Source organism: Vanessa tameamea, chromosome 30 (genome assembly GCF_037043105.1).
Source record: "Vanessa tameamea isolate UH-Manoa-2023 chromosome 30, ilVanTame1 primary haplotype, whole genome shotgun sequence".
In the NCBI taxonomy this organism is placed as follows: domain Eukaryota; kingdom Metazoa; phylum Arthropoda; class Insecta; order Lepidoptera; family Nymphalidae; genus Vanessa; species Vanessa tameamea.
Window position 1 is genome coordinate 4,954,735 of NC_087338.1, and position 27,468 is coordinate 4,982,202.

Sequence of the window (27,468 nt, forward strand, 5' to 3'; positions counted from 1 at the left end):
AACTTAATAACAGAAACTTTAAAAGCGTGTTGACAACACTAAAAGCCGGTATCCCTCTCGTGTATACATAGCTTTATACAATATTTAAAATGGACTTGCAAATTTAAACCGTATTCCACAAAAATTCTTCAAACAATAAGTTTCGATAAAATCAACGACAAACGAATTTGAACTCTATCCCGTTAGTAATATGTATCAATATAATATTAGTTATTCAATAAATCTTTTTGTTTCAATATAGGCAGATATAATACACGTTCCCGGTGACGACTGGCTCAGCGGGCGCGGCTGTAGCGCGTCCTTTTCTAGAAAATTCAAAACAGCTAAACTTAATATTGTCTCGTTCCGGTTCGAAGGATGAGGACATGAAAGGAATGGTCAAAGGCCAATGTCTATGGACGGTGCTGACCACTTGGCAAAGCTTGGAATTTGACAGTATTAATACGTGTCTCGGTTCCAATGTAAAGCCGCTGTTCCTAAATACACACCTCGAGTGCTTTCTCATCAGAGAGTAGAGAGCAAGGGAATATACAGAACATCTGTCTCTCTCTCCTGCATTGGATATTCTCGATTAGGAATGGAGTGACCGAAAGATTTTTTATCTCATATAAAGCGAAACAAGCATTTACAATTAGTAGTACTTAAAACGTACAGATGTGGGGGGTCGCTACGCGCGCGGGACGAGCTCGTAGAACAGCACGTAGGCCTCCGCCGACACCACGTCGCGAGCCGATATCGTCGACACTCTGCGGGGACAGACACGTGGACTTATGAATCTATACTTATACACATATAGCCCGTTCCAATTTGGAAGTAGGAATAAAGATAAACAAACGTTAAATAACTCAGCTATATTGTGCACTATTGGAGTTTGTGATTAATATATCTTTATTTATAATACAATACTATTGGACTTAACCACTTGTATCCACTTCACTTCCGAAATTCCGATAACAGTTTCTTCCGACGTTCAAAACGTCATATTTTCGCAAAACCACAGTGAATATCATAGATCAATTAAGCTCTCGACCAATGATATCGAGTCAATTTGTCAGATGTTGTTTATTCGACTTTCCTCCTGTGGTGGTTGGAATAAAGTGCAGTACGTATTTTTTACGGTTTGAGATATCTTTATTAATATTTCTCACAAGAATAAAATTCACTTAGGAGAAAAATAAGGTACATTAAAATTTGTTTACATGACTAGCGTTAACAGAAACAGAGGGTAAAATTAAAAAGTTATTCATAACAGAACAACAAACATCACAGAGTGAGCGCAACTGGAAGTGTCTTTTTATTAATTAAGGTTTTTAAATCTCGCCACTAGATGGCACTGCAAATAAAGACGTGTGCATTCTAGTGCGAGCTTTTTTTTTAATGTATTTAGAAATACAGTTACCTAGAGTCGTTGTATTCGTGCCAGTCGCCGTTATAAGGATGCTTGCAGTACGCCGTGTAGTGACCGGAGTACGTCGTACCTGCGTATTAAAAAATTGATTAATATACTTGGAAAGAGAGAGATAGATATATTTATATACTTAAGTAAGCCTTTTTCATAGTAGATTTTCTTTCAGACTATTATATTTTCATAATTGAAGAATTTCTTACTAAAGATAAGTCGTAGTTTGATGTTAACGCTACAAGAAACTGTAAAGGATATTCGTTAACAGGGAGCGAAGAAACGGTCACGCCATATTGTTTTTATTATTTTTTTTAAATTATAGACAGTATCACTCTGTATAATGTAAAGATTCTAATTATACATCCAAATCTGTTTAGGCAATTTATGTTATGGTAACATGAAAACTTATTTTCTGGGAAATCGTGCAACATTAAACCCGTCGATATTCCTACGGGTATCAAATTGACGCTAGACGTACCCGAGTGGTTGCTGACGGCGTACAGGTTGTAGGTGGCGTGCGTGGGCGCCGCCGCGAACGGCGACATGTCGAGCCCCGACAGCGGGAACTCCACCACCACCGACAGCTTGCCGCGGAAGCGCTCCGTGGGGGAGAACCTGCGAGACGTACATTATTAGCCTACTTAATTAAAATCTTTTTTGTTTTCATTCCTAAAGCATACTGGCAACAACACCATGGTCAGTAGGCCGTAAGTCACACATCCCACAGACAATTACACCATAAATAATATTTCTGACATCATCTATACGCCCTCAAGAACTTAACCAAAATATTACATCCCTCGTCCCTATAATTACACTGGCTCACTTATCCTTCAAAACCACACAGCAATGTTATGTACTTAAAGAATTCTATAAGTAAAATTATGTAAAGCGTAGAAGATTTATTCACAGACAAAAATATGATGTTTTTAATGATGTCTTATTACATATAGGTAGGCGGACTGGCGACTGGACACCAGACGGTAAGTGGTCACCAACATTGGTTATGTAAGAAATTTTAATCTTTACCAACTCTGAGAACTAAGATGTTGAGACCCCTGTCGCTGTAGTTACTGACTCACTCACCTTTCAAGCTGGAACACAATGGACTAACCATTGCTGTTTGTTGGTATAATATCTGATAGGTGATGTGAAGTGGTGAAGTGATCACATAACCTTTCCAAACCAATATGTGTTCAAAGTTCTCACCGTTTCAGATGCAGCACGAGAACTTGGGGGAACTTCTGCACGGTGAACCATTTGAGGCACTTGCGTCGAACTCCGCACTTCGAACACGTCTGTAAACAGAAATGACTGGTCAGTCTAGTGGCTAGCTTAAACCTGCAGATGCAGGACGCGAAATTATTTGCGTTTTTGCGCGTTTGACTGAACAAACGTCCAAACATACAAACCTACATTTATACTAAGATGCAACAGTTCTTTTTAACTTGGCCTATTAAAACAAGTATGGATCATGTTCATAGAACATTGAGAGCTAAGGCATATTACTCAATACAAGATTATATTAAAGAGAAAAACCGTGGACTCAGTATTTATTGATTTCTAAGCGGGATATGTAAAAATTCAATCGTACTTTACTGACATAATATGTAATTAAAATGGTGGAAAAGAGTAACTACTGAATTTCTTGCCGGTTCTTCTCGGTGGAATCTACATTCCGAACCGGTTGGAGCTTTAAATTTGTTTAATCATGCAAAATAACCACCTAACATACTTGAATAAAGTTTATTTTTATTTGATTTAATAAAATCCGGGTAGTGACATCAAAGTAAATTTCTCTATTTTACAAACAGAAGATCGCTTGGCTGATGTAATTCAGACTGGTAGAATGAAATGGCTAGGCTATTAACTGAAAGGCTATTTAGAGTAGTTGGTTGCATATACATATAGAACATAAGAATACTATATACTCCAGGAGTGCATTCTCCAGAGGGCCGGCTATTAGAGTACACACTATACAGGCTGTTCAACTGGTCACTCACCGGTTTCTCGTCGCCATCGAGTTCCTCTTCCCTCACAAAGTGTTGGAGACATTGTTGAAGCTTCAAATTACCGGTTCGGGACGGAATCGGTAAGCTGTAATTAATATCATATTTTTTTTAAATTCCGTATATATAAATAAAGCGTCAACAGCGCAATGGTTTACGGGCCGCCTAGCGATGTAAAGGGGCATTACTAGTATTCTTTAAAAAAAAAAAATATATATATATATATATATATTTCGAAGACAGACGAACGAATGAGCGTCTATACTGGTAAGTGATCACTAAAGCTCATATGCCACATCTTCCATCGTAACTGCGCCGCAACTAACCACAACGTTATCGATTATCCGAGTCGGTCTATAATTCTGGCGATTCAAAAGTGTAAGCGCTTATGTTTAAAAAAATTATTTCGAGTGGCTACTGTAAAATGTCCGTACCTGAGATCCCAGAAGGGGTCGAAGGTGACGCTGTCGTGATGGCAGTGCGTGCAGCGCAGGGTGGACTTCAGCTGACCCACGAAGATGTCGCCCACGCGACTGTCCTCCATGCGCAGGTAGCGACTCCACGCCTCCAGCGCCTTGGCGGAGTCACTGGACATACACACGCCGTGACGATTAGAGATCAGGGGGCGAAGGACCAACTACTGATAAGGGTCGAAATCACTTTTCTTATACAATCATTTATATGAATACTTAATATTTGCTTTTTTATTTTTATTCTGTTATCCTGACGATCCCTGTCAGTACACTAAGTCAAAAGTTGGGTATTGTGATCGGTCATTAGTACGTGTACCAACTTTGAAGTTCATCAAACTTACTTTATCATAAAGGTAGAGGCGGACGAGAAATTGATATCACCTAATAGGCTATTTGACTGGTTTTTAAAATGTATTTTATATTATCTAGTAAAGGTTAAGGAACCCAGTAAAAGTTGTCTTTTTTAATTCTAGAATTTGCTGAAAAATATCAAAATGAAAATTCCATATTTAAATAGCCCGCGAAAACGCTACTTTGACAATATGGCGCTGCAATGGCGTCACTTGCCTGTATTGTAATCGGTGGCACATATAATCCACATACAGTAGGCAAACGAGGTTAATAAGCAAGTGACGTCATAATAAGCCCGACCAATCGGGAGCGTTTTGTGTCACGTGACAAACGTTTAAAAAAATGCATTTTTATTTATGGATTTTTGAATAAATTAATTATTATTATTTTCAACTTTCGTTGATAAATAACCATTTTTAAACTCATAATTTATACTGATTACAATAATTGACACTTTAATTTTCGCATTGTCAAATAGCCTATTGTAATAATTGTGTGAGCTAAGACGTTATGTCCCTTATGCCTGTTATACTGGCTCTCCCTTCAAACCGGAACACAACGATACTAAATATTGCTGTTTGGCGGTAGAATATCTAATGAACGTCTTGAAGATGGCGGAGATCACGTTGTAAGATTCCTTTACTTACAGTTCAAGGTCATACTGAGCTAAGAAAAACGTATTAAAAACGCGTGGAATTAACGTATATTATTCGAAAGATCCCCTAAATTATATATCACCAAGCAAGCACGAGCAACACTAAATTTTCATGTGCTTCATCCTCTCGTACTCGGTGAAGGAAAACATCGTGAGGAAACCTGCATGTGGGCAATTTCAATGTAATTCTATCAAATATGTTTACAAAACCCGCATAGAAGCTTGGTGGGATTAACTCCAAGAAAGAGGAGGATTCAGCCCAGCGGTGGGATATTTAAAAGTTGTTACTGCTATATCACCTGAGATTGTCATCGATTTCTGTGAGTATCGGCTTGGGTTTCACCGTCACCCTGTTCACGTCCTCGTGCAAGCCCTCCAGTAGGTATCGGAGAAACTCCTGAAATAAAACCAAATAACAATTAACATCATATCGGAGAGGACTTACGTTCGTAACAATTTAACTAATATAACTTATATTATATATGTCTGTCTGTCTGTTACTTTTTCACCGAACCGAACTTGATGAAATTTGCTATGAAGCAAGCTAAACTTTTTTATACCTAACCGACGACCAACCACTAAAACGCGAACGAAGCCGCCGGTGACATTTTACATTTAAACAGAAAACAGGATTTTAATAACTTTTTAAATAAACAAAAAAAAAAAAAAATTATTCATCCATGACATTTTTATTTTATTTTATTTTATTCGATTTGCTAATAGTTCTGCTATATTGTGTAAACAAACAGTTCATGTTTGATATATTTTTATATTTATAATACAACAATTCACATAATCAAACGTTCCACTTGAAATAAGTATAGATTGTTTTGTTAACCGTGGGTACGATGACCCTTAACCATCAGGTTCCTTCACATTAAATCCTAAAGGCAGTGTCAGATTAAGCAAGCGCAGGGCCCGTAGCAAATTCTTTCAAAGAGGGCTTATTCTGCTACGGGTTCTTTAAAAAAAAACATTTAAATTCGCGAAGCCCCGCGCGTGGTTGTGTAAAAATTGCTTCTCATGCTACGTGATTAATCCGACACTGCTTAAAGGGGAAGGTTGTCTTCTACCATAGTGAGCGGCTAGATTTGATACCTATGGTATGTTTGTTTATGTGTCTATGTATACCTGCGCGTCCTGCTGACTGTATCCCATGAACCGTGGCGCAAACCTCTGCACCTGTGATTTGAGGCTGGTCGTATTAACCACCGAGTCTCGCTCACCGCTGCGCCAAAGTTCCTTGATGACGCTCGCGAACGCTGCAACCGAAACAACAATACAATTAATTCAAAATCAAATATAAAATTAGTGATCACAATAATAAAAATATATAAATTATTGGTATAGCGAAGAGTAGATGAAGTGGTTAAATCGGGGAGAAGACGTCCTCCTTCATCATGTCCCCCCGCTTCAATAGGCGTCGTCTGTACTAGGAGGTTTTCAGTACCCCGGGAACCCACCCTGGGAATTAAAGACCGGACCACATTATGGACCGCATAGACGGACCGAACAACGGTAGAATTCGCGAGCAATCCCGTGCCGCCCCCCGAAGAGACCAAGAGGGTACCACTGGTTTTTAGGGCCAATCCGGTGCACTAAGTACATAAAAGGAAGTTTGAAAGTGGAAGTGGTAACCGAGAAGCTATGGGGAAACCGGCTGTCATGGTATGGGCATGTTATGCGGAGGAATGAGGACCATGTTGTGAGAAAGGTTTTATGAATGGATGTGGATGGATATAGAGGTAGGGGACGACCAAAGAAACGATGGATGGACTGCGTGAAAGACGATGACTGGAAAGAATGTTACTTGTGAGATGACGTCAGACCAAGAAGTATGGAAGAACACATGCTGCGCCGACCCCAAATAAAACTGGGTTAAGGGAAGAAGGATGATGATTTCGGCGCACTAGACGTCCTGGCTGCCGAAGAACCCCACATATTACACTGATGGGTCAGCATCACTGAATTTACATGTGCTTAATTGTATTAATAATTCTTACTGTGGTCGCTGGAGAAAAACTTCGAGAGGAACATATACTTCTATTCCGACCATAAAAGGAAAAAAAAGCTAAACAAACAACATTTGACAGAGAAATGACGCGATATCATTAAATAAATAATAAATGAATAAATATTGGACAACGTCACATACATTACTCTGATCCCAGTGTAAATAGCTAAAGCATTTATATCACTGATATCATTGATCAGCTTGATTAATCTATGATTTTCACTATGAATCTGCAAAACAATGGCGTTTTGAACGTCGACGACACTGCTATCGGTATTTTGGAAGTAAAATTAAAGTGAAAATAAGTGATTAAGTGCAATAGTGTTATATTATAAATAAATATATATTAATAACAAACTCTTAGTAGTGCGCAATATAGCTGAGCTATTAGCAAATCGCATGAAATACGTAAATCTAAGGTTTGTTTATCATTTTTCCTACTTCCATTGGAATAGGCTGTAGATATGAGAAGAATCGGCAAAAGCAACTCAGCGGGAGTTTTCTTTTTTGTAACATATGTATTTACAATGTATACGACATCATCTAAGAATTACAGCTAACGTTCCTAAACGATTTATTGAATTTTGCAATTGAAAAATTACGTTTTCGAAAATAATGTTTTCCGGATTTTCTGGGTATTCCGCAAAAACTCTCGTGTTACAACAGTTTGAAAACGGTGCGTTGTTAACACAAAATTGTTGCGTATACATTGCCAAACAAAATAGTTATTAACCTCATGCATTCAGTAACATTCGTGACAAGCTAATCCTTGTTGCTAGTATCAATAGTATGTCCGTCGAAATTTCAACAAAAGCCTTTTTTTATCTCGACGAACATACATTGTAAAATAATAAAATGAATATAAGTATGTAATAACTTTGAAACACCTAATGGAATCCGCGACGCAAAAAGAAATCTACTTAAGTCGGAGGGCCGTAGGCGTGTGACCGGTGATTCAATTATACGAATGGTATTATCAACTTGAAGGTGTATTTATAGTCTACCAGAAAATCCAACAATAGCCTTAAAAGCGTATATTATACAGAATTTTTGAAATTTGAAGTTCGCAAGTTCAATCATTTAAAATTTATGGCGATCTTTTGACCAATTTTGGCCACGGCTGACAGTTCCAAGGACGCTAGCCAACTACGCAGATATATTATAGTGCACAAATATTTGCACAAACATTGGTGCATTCTAGCTCTTAGAATTCAATGTCAGCCAATCGACCGGAAAGAGTTCAGACAAACCAACGGCTTCACTATACATACGTCCAAATTCGACGGAGAAACGAAACAATGAACCCTGGTTTTGAACCTCGATAGTTGCCCAACGTCTAGACCAAAAGGAATTCTTAACAATTGTATTATCCTTAACAATACAAAGCGAAAATTAATTTATGTATATATTTATTCAGTTATGTGTATATTATAACAGTTTATTTTAATAAATGATATTTTAAATACAAGTTGTCAAGGGCACTCACTTCCCAAAAGTTTGCTTTTTTCTGAATTTTCTGATAGAAATAAAGTTGGATTTGAAGTGTATATATGCAAGTTCTTCAAATTGGAAATTGAAAATGTGAAAATGGATATGTAGCACCCCCTCCCCCCTCCCTAACACAAGGCGTGACACTAGTTAATCCAACGGTAGAATATTTAACATTCTTACATGTGAGACAATTTTCCTGATGCTGTTGGAACAGCCAAATTTGAAATCTATTTGAGAGTTAGATAAAATAAATTATTCTTATGAAAATATCTACCTATTCGTTCGTATTCGTTTGTATTTCTTATATTTCAAGCTCTATATATCCCTATAGAGTCACACTACAGAAGAACTAAATCAAACGGGTCCACTTTATTATCTTGGTGTGCTTGACAGCTACGCTTGACACTTGCCATACGTCATACTTCTTTACTAGTGTGCGTGAACTTAGGCCAACTGTTGGCGACTACTTTTTCGACACGTTCTCAGCTTTGACAGTCTATCAAGACATATCAAAGGTAACTTACCTTTAATGAGAGCGCCCTTCATACAAGACAGCGTCGTGTTGATATCGGACGAATACTTCTCCTCGGTGAGGTATTCCAGTAATGGTCTCGTATTCGAAAGGCACTGCAGAACGCTGTTCATAAAACACGTGTTCCCGATGTTACGCAGACCGTTAAGACCTGAAAATGGGTTGAGAAAAAATACTGTAGATTGATATCAATCACTCGGTAATTGGACGTGTGGAATTACGTTTTTTACACAACAAGACACTCGTCCCGGCTTCGCTCGGGTAACCTTTAGATAAAAGACATGAGATTGTTATAGGACTTTCATATGCTATCATCATATCAGTATGTAAGACAATTTAAGCTTACATTTGATGCATATAATATACATCAAACGCCCCCCACCCCCCCCACTTGATGATCAACACAATTTACCAAAGAGAAATACTTAATTTTGTTGTATCAGTTTGAAAGGTGAGACAGTCTATGTAGCTCCAGAAACGGTTGGAAATTGAAGATTTTAGGTATGATGGTTTATTTTTAAAGTGGTTTATCTGAATGGTGGTGATAACTTTTGGTGGTGACAATTTTAAATTAGAACACTTACCGCTACTATGGCTGGATTGTTTCTCGCTACGCTCACTGATGTCTGTCCTCTCGCTGCTGCGGCGGAAGCCGCTGGGACCGCTCTTGCCACCAGCCAACTCCTACACATCCAGCATTCATGACATTTTATGTATTACAACCAAACGAACTATCTTTAAACGCTGATAAACATGGGGCACAATAACTCACAAGACTCTCAACCGTGAGAATTCTTGACAGGACACAAGTGATTTGATTTGTGATTTCTCTAATTACATTGGTAGAGAAACAAACAGAATTCAGACCGAAGACTACCTATTACATAAATATTTAAAATTCTTAGTATTTTCTACTAATCTGTACTTTCTGTGCTCCGTTAAATTTTTATGAAAAATTATTCCGAACATGTCAAATATATACTAACAGAAGAGATACACACAAAATTTATAGCAGAAGATGTTGCGCGTATCGGAGGTTTTTGTATATGTATATTGTAAGAATATGCGCTTCGGATTTTCATCCGGTTTAAATTTATACTATTGACGTGACATGCGTCATTTTCGTATTCTTGTTACGTTAGAAAACTACCATTTGTTACTCGACCAATATAACAAGACTCTTGACAGTTTAAAATTAATGATTTATCTAAGTATCTTTATGGAATATCAAGTGTATTGTGAATGAAATAAATATGAACACTAACTAAGGGAACTATACGGACATGAATTTTATATGGTTCTTATGCAATAAAGCCGTTTAAACTAAACTGGTGACAAAAAACTAAAACAAATTTTCTATTTATAAATGAAATTCTACTAAACTTTTATTTAACAATGAAGTTAACATCAATAACTGAAATGAAAATTGTTGTTGACTTTTCTAAGGCTATCGATAACATCAACCATTATGAAGATACTTTAATTATTGAAGAAAATTGAAATATTTTAGAAATAGTATTTTTGTAGTGAGGATTAAAAGATCCATCACCTATGTAAGTATAATTGCAGATTTTTATGTATCTATAGTGTGTCTAAATTTTAATATGAGTGGAGTCAACAGGGTACCATTCTAGGTGCGTTTATTTATTATAATCTTCAATATCAAAATTTAGATATAATTAAACATAAAAATATGTCAAAATAACATTATTTGGAGTTAATATATTTGGTACTTAATAAAGCAAAAACTATTATAAAATCAGTACTAATACTAAACATGCAAACGGCACAAACATGAATTTACAGCAATACGTATGAAACGGCAGAATTAATACGGATTAAGGCACTTCAATTCCTCATAGAAACTGTATTGGCAACAAACATATTTAAACACATTTCGTCAAAACAGGACAACCTTTTCAGATTATGAGTCGAGTCACATTAAAACTTCAATAGATAGAATATTAAATGGCGTTTTTTTTTTTATTATTATATAGGTAGGCGGATGAGGAAATGGGCCATATGATGGTATACCAACGCCCATAGACATTACTTACACCGCCATGTTATGTCCCATGTGCCTGTAGTGGCAATGGCTCACTCACCTTTCAAATCGGTACACAGCAATACTGAATACTGCTGTTTAACGGTAGAATATCTGAGTGGGTGGTACCTACCCAGATGGGCATGCACAAAGTCCTACCACCAAGTGTTTCTTTTTTTTAATTGACATATCAATGTTATTTGTCTCTTTAGGTTTTTTTTTTTGTATTCGCATAATTTCAATGAAATATATTTACAATGTATTTTTGGGAATGAAATGAAAAATGAGTTCCATAACCGAAAAACACGCTCAACAATAAAACTATCGACTTCGAATAACGTCATAAACGCCGTCACCAAGCAAGCACAGGAAAATGTATTCACATAACACGCAATAAGGTCTATTGGGCGCTTGTTACCATTCGTGTAAACGTCACCGCAGAAAGTTCCACGGGTCTTCTAGCGGGCAGTCGCGCGCCAACCGCGCCCTCTGACAGACGTGTTTTAGAACCATTATTATAATATAACTCAGTCCAACATTAAAAATTCTAAATGAAACTACAACACTAATATCTAAGTCAAAATTAAATAGTTTAATATTTTAATTTAAAATAAACAATCTAATATACATTTAGTGCTTTTATGAATCAAATGGAGAAATACAGATATAATGGTCTTTGTCATAAATCGAATATTAGAAAGAGAGAAGAGATCCCTACAGTACGTAATACATAGTTGAACCTGATAATGAACCCCATAAGTTGGTAACTTTGCGCGTGCCACCGTCCGCGGCCGCGGCTCGAAGCAGCGCCGGCAACCACACCTCATTGCGCAGCGCCGACAGCACACCGGTCGTCACACATGCCAGGATAACCAGCTCCAAATACCAGAGCATACGACTATCGCACTTAAATCACCAACACACAGGGTCCTAATTTGAATTGGTTTTTTTTTTCAAATCACGGTAAATTCCCCGTATTTTTTCTTTAAGTTTTTAAGTTCACTTTAAGTCTTTGCACTTTGTGTCTTCAAAGACGAATTGTTTCTAGAAAGTTTGTTATCAAACACTAATTTATTTCATGCACTCACTTCTCTTTTAAGTTTTTATTTTATTTGTTCAAATTTCATATCCGTTATTAATTACACTATTAAATTAGTCGAAATTCTATATTGTTTTTCGATACTTTTAACTGTTACGGTTATGGGAATAATTTTATTTGTACAATATATGGACTTTTATACACACACCTGTATAGATGTCAACAACTAACTTGGATTAATAATCTGTATTTATTTCTAAACGATAATTAAACAATAATTTTACTATGACTAAATTATTATGACATTTTCACATTTTTCCTATGGATTTTCACAATGTTATCACTGTCTCTGTCAGATTCATTGACATTTATTATCATCATTCGGAATTGAACCTTATTTCATCTAAGTTAAGAGTCCACTCTCAATATTCATTGGCACATGACTAGCTAATAACCATTCAAGGTCACTTTCGATAGACAACAAATTTCAAGTCCACAGTTCAATTTACGAACCACAACAATCGCGACGCATTAAAATACCCACAATCGTGACACGAAAAGAAGCTAATTACGTAAGTTGACATTTAAAAAAAGCGCGGGAAAAGTTAGAATGATCGCCGAATCAGGTGATTCCCGCGGGAAAGTGCATTTCGCGCGAATACCTCGTGACGTCACTGAGCTGCCATTACGAGGGCTGGGCGTGAACTGAGCAGGCGCCGGGAGATGGTGCTTGGCAAATAACGATGCCAAATTTCACAATCAAATCTATACGTAATCTTTAAGATGATATAAGCATTTATCTCGATTGCTATAAATTTTTTTCCAGTGAGAATTATGACGTATTTTTTTTTATTTATATTATGTAGGGATATTGGTAAATGGGCCCCCTGATAAAAAAGTGACAACTACACCCCCCCCCCCCCCAATAAAACATAAGCGTTAAATTTTTAACCATCCTTTACCTCGCCATCAACCTTGGATGTCCCTTGTGCCTGTAGTAACTGGCTCACTCAGCCTTCAACCCAGAACACAATAACACTATTGCTGTTTGACGGTACCCAGACGGACAAAGGCCTACCGCGATGTTATTATATAATATTATTATACGTGTTTAATATTGTTATCTATCACTAATGCCACAGTTACGACGCTCGATCTGTAAGGATTCCTTTACGTAATATATCTTCGTAAAGATACTATGTTACGGCACATTATCCAGCTGAAGTAATGCTTTTATATTATTGATTATTTTCACAATATGGTTTATTTTTGATTCTTTACCAATTCTTTGAAATACTTAATTTATCATGAACATATTTTAAAATCAAAATATAGGTACATTCGAATCTACATTTCGCAAGTATTCTCATTTTTAAAGAAAGCCTCTACGTGTAGATTCGACCGCGAATCCTTTTACCGAAATAATTTTACTATATAACATTATGAACGCGAAAGTTTGGATGGATGGATGTCTGTTGAATGAATTTCGGCATTGAGATAGCTCATAGTCTGGAACAGCTCATGGGTTACCTTTCATCCCGTTAAAATATACCAAACACCTTCAATTATTCATAATACACAAATTTTCTTGACTTGATATATCCATTTTAATTTTTCATCCAAAGTTCCAATCACAACTTATTCGACATTCGAATGCCATTTAACTCTAAACCCATAATGTAAACCATAGATTATATTCAAGAATTTCGACCAACTATTTCACGATTGGAGTTGTTTATTTGTCTTTGCTTTTATGAATTAGTAAACGATGAGTTGCTGATAGGCCATATTTAAGCTCGCAATCTAAAGATCGCCGTATCGTGTCATATCATCCGCTAAACTATCTGGTCTCCAAGTTTCTTAAACGATAACTTGATCGTATATCCGTTCGCAACAGCGCTGAAGCCTTCTAATCACTGTCAATCTGTTTGGGCATCTTAAATGTTACCAAGTCATCAACACGTTTAAGATTAAAGTTCGCATCTAAGACTAATTGAGACACACCCAAACGAAAAATGACAATTTAAATTTCATGTTGTCTAGTGAAAGTAGTGAGCTCAGTATCGACGAGACAAAATACAACACTGGTATCTTTAGGGACATTTCGCAAAACCTTTGATTAATTGGAACTTTGCTTTAAACATACATAATATATAATCAGCCTGTAAATTTCCCACTGCTGGGCTAAGGCCTCCTCTCCCGTTGAGGAGAAGGTATGGAGCATATTCCACCACGCTGCTCCAATGCGGTTTGGTGGAATACACATGTGGCAGAATTTCGTTGAAATTAGACACATGCAGGTTTCCTCACGATGTTTTCCTTCACCGCCGAGCACGAGATGAATTATAAACAAATTAAGCACATGTAAATTCAGTGGTGCCTGCCTGGGTTTGAACCCGAAATCATCGGTTAAGATGCACGCGTTCTAACCACTGGGCCATCTTGGCTCAACTTTGCTTTACAGTAACTTAATTTAATTTCTGGTATTCATCGTTTTTGGTCTGATTGTGTACTTGCAGTTGGATCTACTGGCCTTTTCAGCGTCGCTGAGAGTGATAGCCGGTAGACTTCTCCTCGAAGGTCAATAGTTAAAGTCAGTTCTTTAACAGGATATGGGGATCTTCAAATTACAATTTACGTCTAATAAAATGCTCGACATTGAAACAAAAACTTGCGCGTTACTTGCAAGTATAGCATATTAGTATAATTTGTTCGTGATTAGCGTTTTGAGCTCAGTACTGAATCCTAGACTTAGTCTATCTTTATGCTAAAAAGTTTGAATATTGATGTGACCTATCTCTAGATCGTTTAGGGCATATTTTATAAGGGCGTCACGGTAGCATGCGTAAGCGATCCTGTGGCGCCCGCCGAAAAGACGGAGAGGGTACAGCTGGTTATTTGGTGGGTATTCTGGTGTACTAGGGCGCTCCAGACGTTCTGGGCACCGGCGATCCCCACATACCGCCCGACTTCATGTGGGGGGAACGCGTCATGCGTTTTTCCAGCGAGAAAAAAAGGGAATATTTTATCAATTTTAGTTATTTAAAATTAATTATTTGACATTGCTACTTAAAATAATATTATAATTATAACACAGATACAATAACATAAATAATATTTCTTAATATTAAAGAATGAAAATTAAATTGGGGCAATAATGGACTTAAAGATGAGATGTCTTTAGTGTGCTTAGCATCAAAAAATGACTTTTCAAATTTTTCAAACGGTCTGATGGTAATCTATCACCATTGATATGCAATTACTAACTATCAAAAGGCAAGAAATTTGCAAACGTACGTTTTTATAATAATTATAAACGTAACGACAGCATAAATTTCAAGAGCCTACACGAATGAAGGATATTTCTAGATTTGATTCCATAAAATGTTTAAAACTATCAGATTTCGTAATTTTAAAGGTCAAATTAAACACTCGTCTTATCATATCAACGTTTTAGATAATGTTATCATGAATTTTATTTTAAGATCTTATTTTTTATCAGTTATAAAACTAGCTATTATACATAACTCGACTTTCGGCTCCGAAAATGTTATTATTTTAAATGGAGAACCAAAAAGGATCCTCATTAAATTACGCTCTATTAAAACGTTCGCTATTGGATAAATTGTTTTGCTCTTTCGAAATGTATTTCTATCTCTAACAACAACGCTCTCAGACTTTTGAAAACTGTACCACCAAACAGGAATACGTTATATTTCCATAGGAGACGTTTATCAATATAATTACAGACACAAGAGAAATTTTATATTCAATGGTTGCAAGCGTCTTTACGGTTTAAGGAGTTTAGACTTCTCATAATTCCAGTGTCAATGGAGATGTTCTCAAACTTTAGGAAGATGTTAAATTCGGTATATTAAAACTATAAATAGCTTTTTTGTCAAAACCTGCCATGAGTAAATATATTTATAAAGAAACCGCACACGTATAAGCATTCATGGGAACAGAGAACTATTCTAATTTTAAAATCGGTTAGAACGCAACTCGCTCTAATTATCTCAAAAGAATCTGCACTAAAACGTAAACATTAAAACCATAGTACCTTAAACAGTATAATTTAAAAAAAAAAAGAAACACTTATCAGCACAGATTAAAAATAAATTTCCAATTGTAACGCGACGAGCTTCCTTTTGTTTCACGGTAGGCGCACTTTAGTAAAACTTTTATAAAAAAAAACGGCGTTCAAAGAAATAGTTTAAATGTCATCGAAAAAATTTTGGCAGACCTGTAGACTTGTGACATATATTTTTTAAAGTATCGTGACGTTGGCGGCCAGTGATGTGTCGATGATAATTGGCGGGAATATTTAAGACGGTGTAACTTTTTTTTTAGCTTCTGTACATTCGGTTAAGGCGTTTGTGGTAATGCTAATGATGAATATGGAATTTTCAATTTTGAATTTTGCCTTGGATTTTTAAAAGTGGCAAAACTAAGTACATTTTATTTTATATTTTTGGTTAATTCGTCATGAATTCGTCTACGCATTAAAAATAGTAATTTAACAGAGTATAAAACGATTGTTTGTCAAAGGTCTGCTCCCATAAGTTTTGGAATTTATTGAAGTACTTAAAAACTGTGTTAGTGTCAGCCGTGTTGAAACCGGAACCATCGGTTAAGATTGTCCACTAGCCTTAAGATTGACATTTCCTAGTTTTTTGGCAATGTCGGCTATATATAGTCTGTCTTAGGATGATAATGAAAGCCATGGTGTTCTATATCACTTTTGTTGATATAATTAGCTTTAGTGTTATTCTCTCGTGCAGAATCATTGACAGAGACAGTAGCTTGTGCACTTTTAATTGGCTAAGTGACACGCGTCATAATTTAGTGTCAAATATGATGTAATTCTAAATTTATTATAATTAAAATTTAACACTGAATCTGGTTATATGTGTGATTTCAATACTTCAGATTAATTGAGCGTTCCTCCTGAACGTCGCAAGCATATATTTTTTTTCGTACAGATATTGTAAATAGTAAAAAAATAAGGCTGTTTATGAATTTTATGACATTCTACGATATACCTGTGTCACTAACACTGTCATTAGAAAAAAAAAACTGTCACTGTCACTTAAACAATATGGCGGAACGTCAAATTTTCCCACGTGGCGCGAAAAGCGTGGCTCATCGACATTTCCCGCGTATATTTATTTCTAGACATTACATTTAGCGCAATTTATTAATAGATTTGGAATCTATTCAAGGAGGACGCCGTTCGTCTGAGTGGGGCGACTCGCATTTCTTTTTGCTGATAAAAATGTTATTGTACAAGCATTCATGAAGATGGTGTCTTTATTTAAAATGTCTTGAGTCACTTACGGTTATATTTTTGAGGTTATGTAATTAATTGATATAATATTAAGTTAAGTAATAAAGTCTAATTACTGTGCTAGCATGTCTAGATTAAAATTTGCAGATAAAGCACTAATATGCATATCTAAGTATATTTTAATCAGATATTTACCCCCCATGTATTTCATTGTATTCAACGTTTTAATGAAACTCGAGTGATATTAATTTAAATTAACAATTATGTTTGATGGTTTGGAAATTCCTGCTATGTCTAAAGTTTATTTTTTCTGACAATGATACGCGCTTATACAAAACAAAGGCGTAAGATTCTAGTAAAAATATTTTTTATTCGAGTAGGCTCTGACAAGCACCCAGTATTATCACTTTAAAATAATAGAACCTAAAGGTAGTACCGGTTCAGAAGGAAGAATAACCGGCAAGAATCCCAACAGATACTAAAGAAATAAATTATATGGAGATAAAAATGACGTTAAGCTCCTTTTCCGAATGTAAATGACTATTTATTTAATTACATTAAAATTAAATGTACATATTACAAGAACATGTCGAGATGACAGACAAAAATTTTGTTCAACACACTTCCAAATGTATGCGGATGACTCACACACACTAAGACATACCCGACCTCATTGTAAATGCCAACGAACTCTTGTTTCTTTTAAAGTTTTATTTTATTATCTTTAATTATCTGTGCCCTTTTCATAACTATAAGAAATATCTATCGAACATTTAGATAATATTATAAAAAGTGCATAAAACTAGCACGAATCTGTATACGTCAAATCATTGCCGCCATTTTGAAATTTCGTAAAATTCCTGTAACTTAACGATTTTACCGATTTATCAGAACATTTCCGTAGTTTTTTTTACTTTTTTATCATAGATAGGTGCACTGGCAAATGGGCTAATGGTAAGTGGTACCAACACCTATAGATCTTGGCGATCTAAGAAATAGTAACCACCAATCTAGGGAATAAGAATATTTTGTCCTTTATATCTGTCATTACCTTCAAACAGGAACACAACAATACTAAGTTTTACTGTTTCGCGGTAGAATAAATGTTGAGTGGACACCTACCCAAAATACCTTATGCAAGCAGCAAGAACTTAAAGCTAATTAATTTAAAAATAGGTGAGATACATTGGCATTGTAAGATGGATCAGTCTTTCCTTACCAAATCGTTGGCAATCGTAGACATATTCATGAATAGGTTTGTACCATGTATAGACATTTAAAATTATAAATAAATAAATATTGGACAACATCACATACATTACTCTGATCCCAATGTAAGTAGCTAAAGCACTTGTGTTATGGAAAGCAGCAGTAACGACGGTACCACAAACACCCAGACCCGAGACAACATAGAAAACTATGAACCTTTTCTACATCGACTCGGCCCGAGACCTCGGAGTGGCGTACCCATGAAAACCGGTGTACACACTGCTCAAACACGGAGGTCGTCGAATTTAAAATTATTGTAATCCAATATCTGTATGTATGTAATTACTGGGTTAAAGCATAATCTCCTTATGAGAAGAACATTTGAAATGTATTCCACCACGCTTAGTCCGCACTAATTGATGGACGTGTGTCAATCACTTGACGGTAAAGTATTATGTATTCTACCCGCAAGCAGCAATATTTAGTAATTGTTGAGTTCCGATTCGAATAGTTACTTAGACAGTTGCACAACGGCCATAATACGTCTTTGGTCCCAAGGTTGGCGGTACATTGGCGATAAGGTGCAACGTTAATATTTCTTACATCGCCAATGGCTATGGGCTGTGGCCCCTTACCATTACGTGGCCCATTTGGCAATCCATACCTATTTTACAATATAATGATACATTTCTTGAAGGAGAGTATGAATACATCCAAATCAACTAAACTTTAGCTACGGTAAATCCTACATGTTCTCAAATTAACACGCGTTAATTTGAGACGTAATATATTGTTGCCAATACGGTTTCCGATGTCGGTTTTTAATTTAATTTTAAATTCTGTGCCTCTATTATATAAATGAATATAAACAGATGATCACTCACCGATTTTATGAAGTCGTAATCCTTAATATCCAGGATCTTTCTCCTGGAAGACGGAGTTTCTGGACTAGAATCTTCCGTGGACTCGCTGATTGTACTTTCGGTGCTGGTCTCCATGGATTTGATACCATCATCTTTATCATCCGTTTCACTCTTTTCCGTTCTTTTCTTGAGATAGTTCTCGTGTTCGAATGTCTTATTCTCGAAACCAGTTCCACTCGGAGATTCGATGTCATTATCAATGATAGAGCGTTCTTCTTCTGAATCGATATATTTAATCGATTTTTTACTATCTTTACTTTTCAAACTATCGTCGTTTATCTGATCAACATGCTTTTTAGGCGTCGCACCGGAAGCTACTGGTTGTGATATCTGAATATATGACGCGAAATTTGTAGTATGTTTAGGTGTTTTCGTTTGCTTTTCTATATCACTTTTAATATCTTTTAGTTTAACCTCTGGACTTTTACTTATCTTTCTACGTTCAGCAAGATCTAGATCGCCGTTTTCAACTTGGATGACCGTCGACTTTTCTAGAATCTTTCCAATTGGATTATTTGGATCCAGCTGACTCTTGATGTTAGCTGTTAATTTTGATGTTAGCGACGTTGTCATGTTATTACTCTTATCTACCGAAGGCTTAGCTAAGGAAACTGGTTCGGATATAGTCTTACTAAGAGTCAGATCTGAATTAGAACTAGACCTAGATTTGGGAGAACCTACATCCCATCTGTGGGTAACGCCATTCTTCTCAGCATATGGCAAATGAACGGGCACTGGTTGATCATCTTTTGAATTAATTTTCGTGTAGCCCGTCGATCCATTTTCGCACTCCTTTAACTGATTGAGATAATGCTCCATTGTTTTGCAAGAATATCTTGTATCGTTCGCGGGCAACTTTGTAACAGTCATTTTTGGATCGAATCTTTTCCGTATTTCTGATACGGTAGGCACCTCATTACCATTACTATCCTTAATTCCATTACTCATAGAGTTCCTTTTGCTGTAGCTAGTTGTTGGCGAGCTATCCTTATATCTTCTGCTTTCGGGTTTCTGGTTGTGTTCAAAATTTTTACTTAGCGATAATGAAAAAAGAGTCATGGGTATAGCGCAATGTGATTGTGTGTTAGTTCTAACAAATCCGCACATGCCTTGATCTTTTCGGATCGCTGCTACGATGCTATTAAAAGGGGCCGGACGAAAGGCGCTATTGCTTTTAAAGATTTCTTTTAAAGTGAGATCAGACTGTTAAAAGTGAGCATCAACTTCGCGATTTAATGATTAACCTTGATGATTTGTTGGAAAAGTTGGAACTTACTTTTGAAAAGTGATTGAATTTTTGATTTTTTACGATTTAAATTTGAAATCTACATAACGACTCTCGGACGGCGCGTGATTCTATTTGAAGCTGTTTCAGATGACTCGTTTAGTGCGATGGTTAAGAACATGAACACACAACACACGCGCACACGGCGTTGTTCACCTGCGGGATTGTTTTTTTCTATGTACATTAATTTTGGAAATTTTAATATTCGGGACAGTTCCAAGGAATATAGTTAATAGACTGGGTATGTCATCGGGCGTATAATATATGGTAACAAAGCCTTGTATATAAATATATATATATGTAGTCAAGTTGAAACAATGGATCATTATGTCCGTAATATATAAGAAATGGAAATCAGTTATAAATACATTCGAACATTCAAAGAAAACGAGAATACTAACCATTTATTTCATAGATATACTTCTTAGCTGCTAATCAGTTATTTCAACACCACTAAATAAAATTATTTACCAACAACAAGTTACATTAATCTAAAAATCCTTGGGCTATAATATCGAAATATATTCATAAAATCATCCCATAGATAAACAAGCCAATATTGATATGTTTTTGTAAATTTAAAAATGGAATAGCAACGCCATCTTGGAAAACGGTTACGATAATCATATTTCAAATTCGAACTTTATCATTTCACCGAGAGATGGCGTTACTAATACAATTCAAATAAAAGGCAGAATTACCTCGGATATAGTCGCCGCCGAGTTCCTGGGCTTCCTTGATCTGCAATCCGACGCCGGTGGTCTGCCGATATCATTCGATATAGACTTAGATCTTGAGATTTCTCCGTAGTTGTTTTGACTTTGTTGTTGTATTCTCTGAGTTAAGGGCACGTAGTTCGCTGGCGAGTATTTATTGTACAATTCCGCAGTTGACATAGCCAACGCGGCCGTACTGATGATATTCCGCTTGCCACGATTAAGATCTGATGTTCTAGAGCTTTCGCTCCTCGTTGTCGAGACATCTCTCGACCTGGACTCGCTTCGTTCCGACCTGTAACGGCTCGAGATGCCACTATCCGAGTCCGTGACACTCGGTGCTCTAGAGCTTCGAGAATATTCTACGAGTGACGTCTTTCTTTCTCTCTTCCCATCAACGTCGCTGAACCGCGACCTGTATTCTGTTGTTCTGTCGCCATAACTGCTTCTTAATGTTGACGTGACGTATGTCCCGCTACTGCTTCTGTAGTAGGGCTTATCTATGCTCGATGATGACGTCAAGGTCGAGCGGTACGAGCCAGTCAGGGTGGAGGAGGTGGGTGTGTATCTCGATGGTGAAACTACAGGCATTGTTCTGATTATCTTAGTTCGACTTCAGTCTGGCCGGGCGCCTTCTTTGCATTTTTATTATTACCTTTAACAAAATAAACATTAATTATATTAAATGTCAGATTAAACCTAGACATTTGTGTGTTAATGTCATTTCAATTTACTACAAGGCTGAATTTCATTAGCGACTCGGGAGTTTCTGTATCATTCGTCAACGGGCTTATTTAGAAGCTATAGCTTAGCGGTAGAGTTTGGTGGTAGGGCTTCGTGCAAGCCCTCCTGGATAGGTACAACTGACTCACCAGAAATTTTACTGTAAAACTTATTATTATTATGCCCTGATTTGAAGGGTGAGTGACCTAGTGTATCTATAGGCATAAGGGACATAATCTTAGTTCTAAAGTTAGTGGCGCACTGGCGATGTAAGAAGGTTTAATATTTATTACTGCGGACCGATTTTGATGAAATTTTTGTGTATGAGATCTCTCGATAGATTAAATTGGATCTAGTATGTGGCACTTCGATCTGCCAACCGGATAGTTGCAAGGACATTTATTTTTCATTTTTGTCACAACTAAAGCTGTTACCGGTTTAAAATAAAGAAAAATCGTCTAAAAACTATACAATACAAACATAATTTAACATAACAGCAATTATATTCTACAATTTATATTAATTTTAATAAGTTATTCATACTATTGAATAAAAAATGACAACACTAAATGTCAGATTAAACCTAGACATTTGTGTGTTAATTTCATTTCAATTTACTACGAGGCTGAATTTCATTAGCGACTCGGGAGTTTCTGTATCATTCGTCAACGGGCTTATTTAGAAGCTACAGCTTAGCGGTAGAGCTTGGTGGTAGGGCTTCGTGCAAGCCCTCCTGGGTAGGTACAACTGACTCACCAGAAATTTTACTGTAAAACTTATTATTATTATGCCTAGTGTATCTATAGGCATAAGGGACATAATCTTAGTTCTAAAGTTAGTGGCGCACTGGCGATGTAAGAAGGTTTAATATTTATTACAGCGGACCGATTTTGATGAAATTTTTGTGTATGAGATCTTTCGATAGATTAAATTGGATCTAGTATGTGGCACTTCGATCTGCCAACCGGATAGTTGCAAGGACATTTATTTTTCATTTTTGTCACAACTAAAACTGCTACCGGTTTAAAATAAAGAAAAATCGTCTAAAAACTATACAATACAAACATAATTAATAACAGCAATTATATTCTACAATTTATATTAATAAATTATTCTATTGAATAAAAAATGGCAACACTAAATTTAATGTGTACAAATAACCTTATGTCATCATCACATGACGAAGGTGTAAATTTTAATAAACTTACTTATTATATATAAGTAAAGTTAATAAATGTAAAGTTTGTTACATAATCACGAAATAGATTATGTGGAATAAAACATACGAGTAATTAAAAATATTCGTAAAATTTGAATTTCATTAAATTTACGCCGAGCGAACGCGGATGATATCTATTTGTATATAAAATACAATTTTTAAATATATTATATTAATCGTTGTAGACAAATTAATAATACTTTGTTCTACTGTATTATGAAATGAATTGTTAAATATTAATATTTACATTTGTTTTATTTAAGTAGTAATATACTTTTTTTAATATTTTTTATCATCGAATAGTTTGGAGACAAAGATTTTTAATTTAATAATATAATATCTACTAATATTTAAAAAAAAATGCGACTCGATTTTTTTTTTAAATATTTTATTTACCAATGAAAATTTAATAAACTGTGGAAATGAAATGGCTGTGCAAACGTGCATTGGAAAACAAACTGCAACCGTTTCGAAATAAAAATATATTCTGAGTATTTATTTCATGGTTTAATAAAGTGTTTACCGTATTATTACGCTATTGCACGTCGTGGGACATGTCCTATTTTATAACGTCTCCGGGGTCCGAGCTACGTCATTTCTCTTGTATTTTTCCCGCGTAATTATGACTGTTTAATATAATCTGTCTTTTGTTGAGAAATACAAAAGAAAGCCGTGACATACACAAGTTTTTCTCATTTTAATTGTCGACTTAAAAGCACAAAATTAATGTCGAAGGTCAGACATAGGAAAACTCATCACGAAATAGCAAAAGCGTAGGCTGTACCAAAGTAGTCACAGGAAAAATAAGAATATTGTCATCCATTGAGCTCCGGGTAGCACAGGATCGTAAAATGACACATCAGGTCTATGTATAGTATTTAATTGATGTAGGCTAAGATTTACATAGCTAATAATAATACAAGTAGATTAATAACCCGTAAATGTTCCACTGCTGGGCAAAAAACTTCACTTTTGATGGAAGATTTGGCGGTTATGCCATCACACTGATACTATTTTGTCCCGATTTTGATCATACTCAATTTTTTTTTCCACGTTTTTAAAGCTTATTTCACCAATGTTATGATTGAACGGTAGAGGTTTCAAGCTTAATTGAATTTTGAGACGAACTTTTCACGATCGAGTGTTAATTTTTGTATACAAACGACAATCAGCAAAGTTCTATTTGAAAAAAATCGAGTTATTATATTATTTAACATTCGTATAACATTATATATAACAAGATACACACCCTTAGGATTTTGTTATGATAATAATTAAATTTACAACAATTTGAACAATATAAATAACTTCGAAATTATTATATTGACGCGGTAGATATTTTTATTTTGGTTTAAATTATAATAAATTTCTTTATTACATTATTTAAAACCAATGTCAGCTAAAACTTTTACAAAAATTGTTCTCAGAGATTTAAACATTACAATATTGTAAAAAAAAATGTTTTTTTTTTTTTATTACCCCTGCTTAATGTTATATAATATAGATGTTAACAACATTAAAAACAAGGTTGTTCAGTGGCATTAGCAAATTAATATTAATTGAAAGAAATCACAGATTATTTCATACAAATTTTGTATCGGAAAACTCTGTCTGCTGCAAGCGGTTATTTTAACCTCATGCAGAAATTGAATATGTTAAGACATGTTTAGAAAATATTCAGTCATGTATAATGTCCTTCCGCATAAATTACTAATCTACATTGACTAATCTCAATAATTTTGTGTAATCTATATTGCACAAGAGTACACAAACACTGCTGTGATATCTCAATCAATCTTTATCAGGAGGTAAGACCCAAAACAAAGCTATTTGATATTTGAAGAATTATTCAGACTTATGAACATTGAATAACTTACTGTCTGATCAAGAGATATGCCCAGTAACTTATGAAATGACCTAACTCTGGATACGAACTTAATATTCCATGATCAGATCTCTTATAACTAGCTAGTACACCAATGAGGCGAAGTTCAACGACATTAGACATTATTAAATTTCAATTTAACTATCAAACCCATGCCTAAAAAACCTAAAACTAATACACAAGCAGATGCAGCCAGTTTCAGAGAGTTTTAGCATATAATATTGCTGTATATGCACTTCGCAGTTTCATCCCCTATAAATTTAAACTCTTAACATGACTTGTGAAACTTCATTTGTAATAATTATAATTTCATTTACTTTATATTCTTCGACTCGGAATTTTTATCATTTTAGATGTCGATTGTTCTATTTCAAACAGCATAATTGTTAAGAAGATGTTCTTGTCGTAATATCCGACACATAGATAATACATATAAACTGAAACTTGTATGTTAGATGGTGGTAGTTTCCATACAAATATTCTTTGCTATTTTTTGTACCTCACTGTCACCCCCATGAGCCGACACAACAGTTAAACAATAAGCATAACATTTTTTTGATACAGATTAAAAATTAAGCATTTTTTTTCTTTATTTTATATTGTAGTGTAGTTCTGTTAACTGTTATGTTTTAAGGTTTTAATAATTGATTATTTATTCTTTTGTTATTGTATGTATGACATAAATTCAATTGGTTACTTTTGTGCATTAAAAAGACGTCCATAAACAATGTCTACAACAACTAAATTGATATCTGGAGCAATACTGTAGGAAAGGATATTTTAGAGTTTCGACAGAGCAAAGAATATAAGTACTGCTTGTTAAACATAAAAAAAACCTTGTAAATACTTTTAAGGGGTCAAAATAATTATTAAGCTTTAATACAAAATATCATTTTACAGAATAAATTTAGTGTAAGGCTACTAGTGTTTTGTAAGTATGAATCATAACAATTACAAATAAAATATATATATTTTGTAATACAGTACAATATATGCTGTTGTTATTAATCATATTCAAACAATTTAGGTAATTTTAAATTGTCTATAATTGGTGTAATTGATACAACAAAGAGTTAAACAGCCATATGTGAGCAATTTTTAGTAGTTCTATCTCTTTCACGCATATTACAAATTCGACCTCTTTCTAACATTTTTGTTGATTACAGTCACCAACTGCAACATTGTTTTGGCAGTATGGAGCTGGGAACTCGTTTTTTTTTTTTTTTTTAATTTATACCTTGTTTAAATGATTACATATAAAATAAAAAAAAAATCAAATTTTGGGAATGTAAGGAATAGAGTAATGTTTACTATGGCGATAATCGGTTGTGTGTCAAGGTCGCGTGTCTGTCATTGATCCGGGCCTTTTGTATTCGTTTCGTATAAAATTAAATCCCAAGCCAACGGTATTGTGCGTAGTTTAGTTTACTATAAAACATTCGCGCAACGTTAGCTGTAATCGGACACCTCCAAATTTCAAGGCCACGAGGGTCTAACTGTATAATCACGGACAAAAAAAGCCTTTTTCACTTTCACGCCACTCACCAGAGCTCCCGTTCGCGAATTCACCAAACACACCGAAAATACATTCCTTGTTATATTTTTAGCGACTCCAAATAAGATTTTGCATGACACACGGCTCGCTCCAATTCGATCAGATACACTCTAATTATTATTTTTTCTCATAAACATCACGTGTTGCGACGTAAAACGAATCAATAAACAGTAACTGCATTAGCGACGAATAATATACTGGATACTCACGAAATAATATGAGATTCTCGTAACCAAAGCAACAACTTTTAATATCACCTCACTGCATCGACTTAAAAATATTTCGACATTAAGACACTCGCGTCGCAAACTGTCCCAGTTACATACGTTTGTTATATAGTTGAAAAATGGAGCGTAAAAGTGAAAAAATATTTTTCATCAGCTCTCATGTAATTTTAGAAGTCTCCATCGTGTGACGTCACTCAAATTGTAGGCAATCCTATTTTTATACTACTTCCGTCACGAATTCTTCAAGGATTGTAATCCTTCTTGCGTTACAATAAAGTTTATAGTATAGTTGGTGACAGTTGAAGACTTTAGCACAAAGTGTTGCCATCAACAATATTTTTTTACCCCCTCCCTACATATTGTCAGTTTACATATGACGTAATGAATGAGTCATCGGTCAGCTGTGTAATTAATACATGTTTTAAAAAT

General features: G+C 35.3%; 2 protein-coding genes across 3 annotated transcripts in view; both read right to left on the reverse strand.

The window, feature by feature from the left end:
• Positions 1 to 27,346, reverse strand: LOC113391663 (uncharacterized). Of its 2 annotated transcripts, none has more exons than XM_026627700.2 (14): positions 27,022 to 27,346; positions 21,416 to 22,085; positions 19,391 to 20,440; positions 9,512 to 9,611; positions 8,920 to 9,078; positions 6,022 to 6,152; positions 5,190 to 5,287; positions 3,846 to 3,998; positions 3,406 to 3,499; positions 2,612 to 2,700; positions 1,881 to 2,017; positions 1,400 to 1,478; positions 653 to 746; positions 1 to 305 (listed from the first exon to the last, which is right to left on the reverse strand). In XM_026627700.2, exons 2-13 carry the CDS (start codon positions 22,019 to 22,021, stop codon positions 668 to 670), a joined length of 2,775 nt encoding a protein of 924 aa, XP_026483485.1. In that variant the 5' UTR covers positions 22,022 to 22,085; positions 27,022 to 27,346; the 3' UTR covers positions 1 to 305; positions 653 to 667. The 2 variants fall into 2 exon arrangements, with proteins under 2 accessions (XP_026483485.1, XP_026483486.1); XM_026627701.2 differs by lacking the exon at positions 27,022 to 27,346 and adding an exon at positions 26,803 to 26,991.
• LOC113391671 (nitrilase and fragile histidine triad fusion protein NitFhit) overlaps positions 1 to 27,468 on the reverse strand; it is a 188,871-nt gene that overhangs the window by 96,372 nt on the left and 65,031 nt on the right. The window lies entirely within an intron of this gene.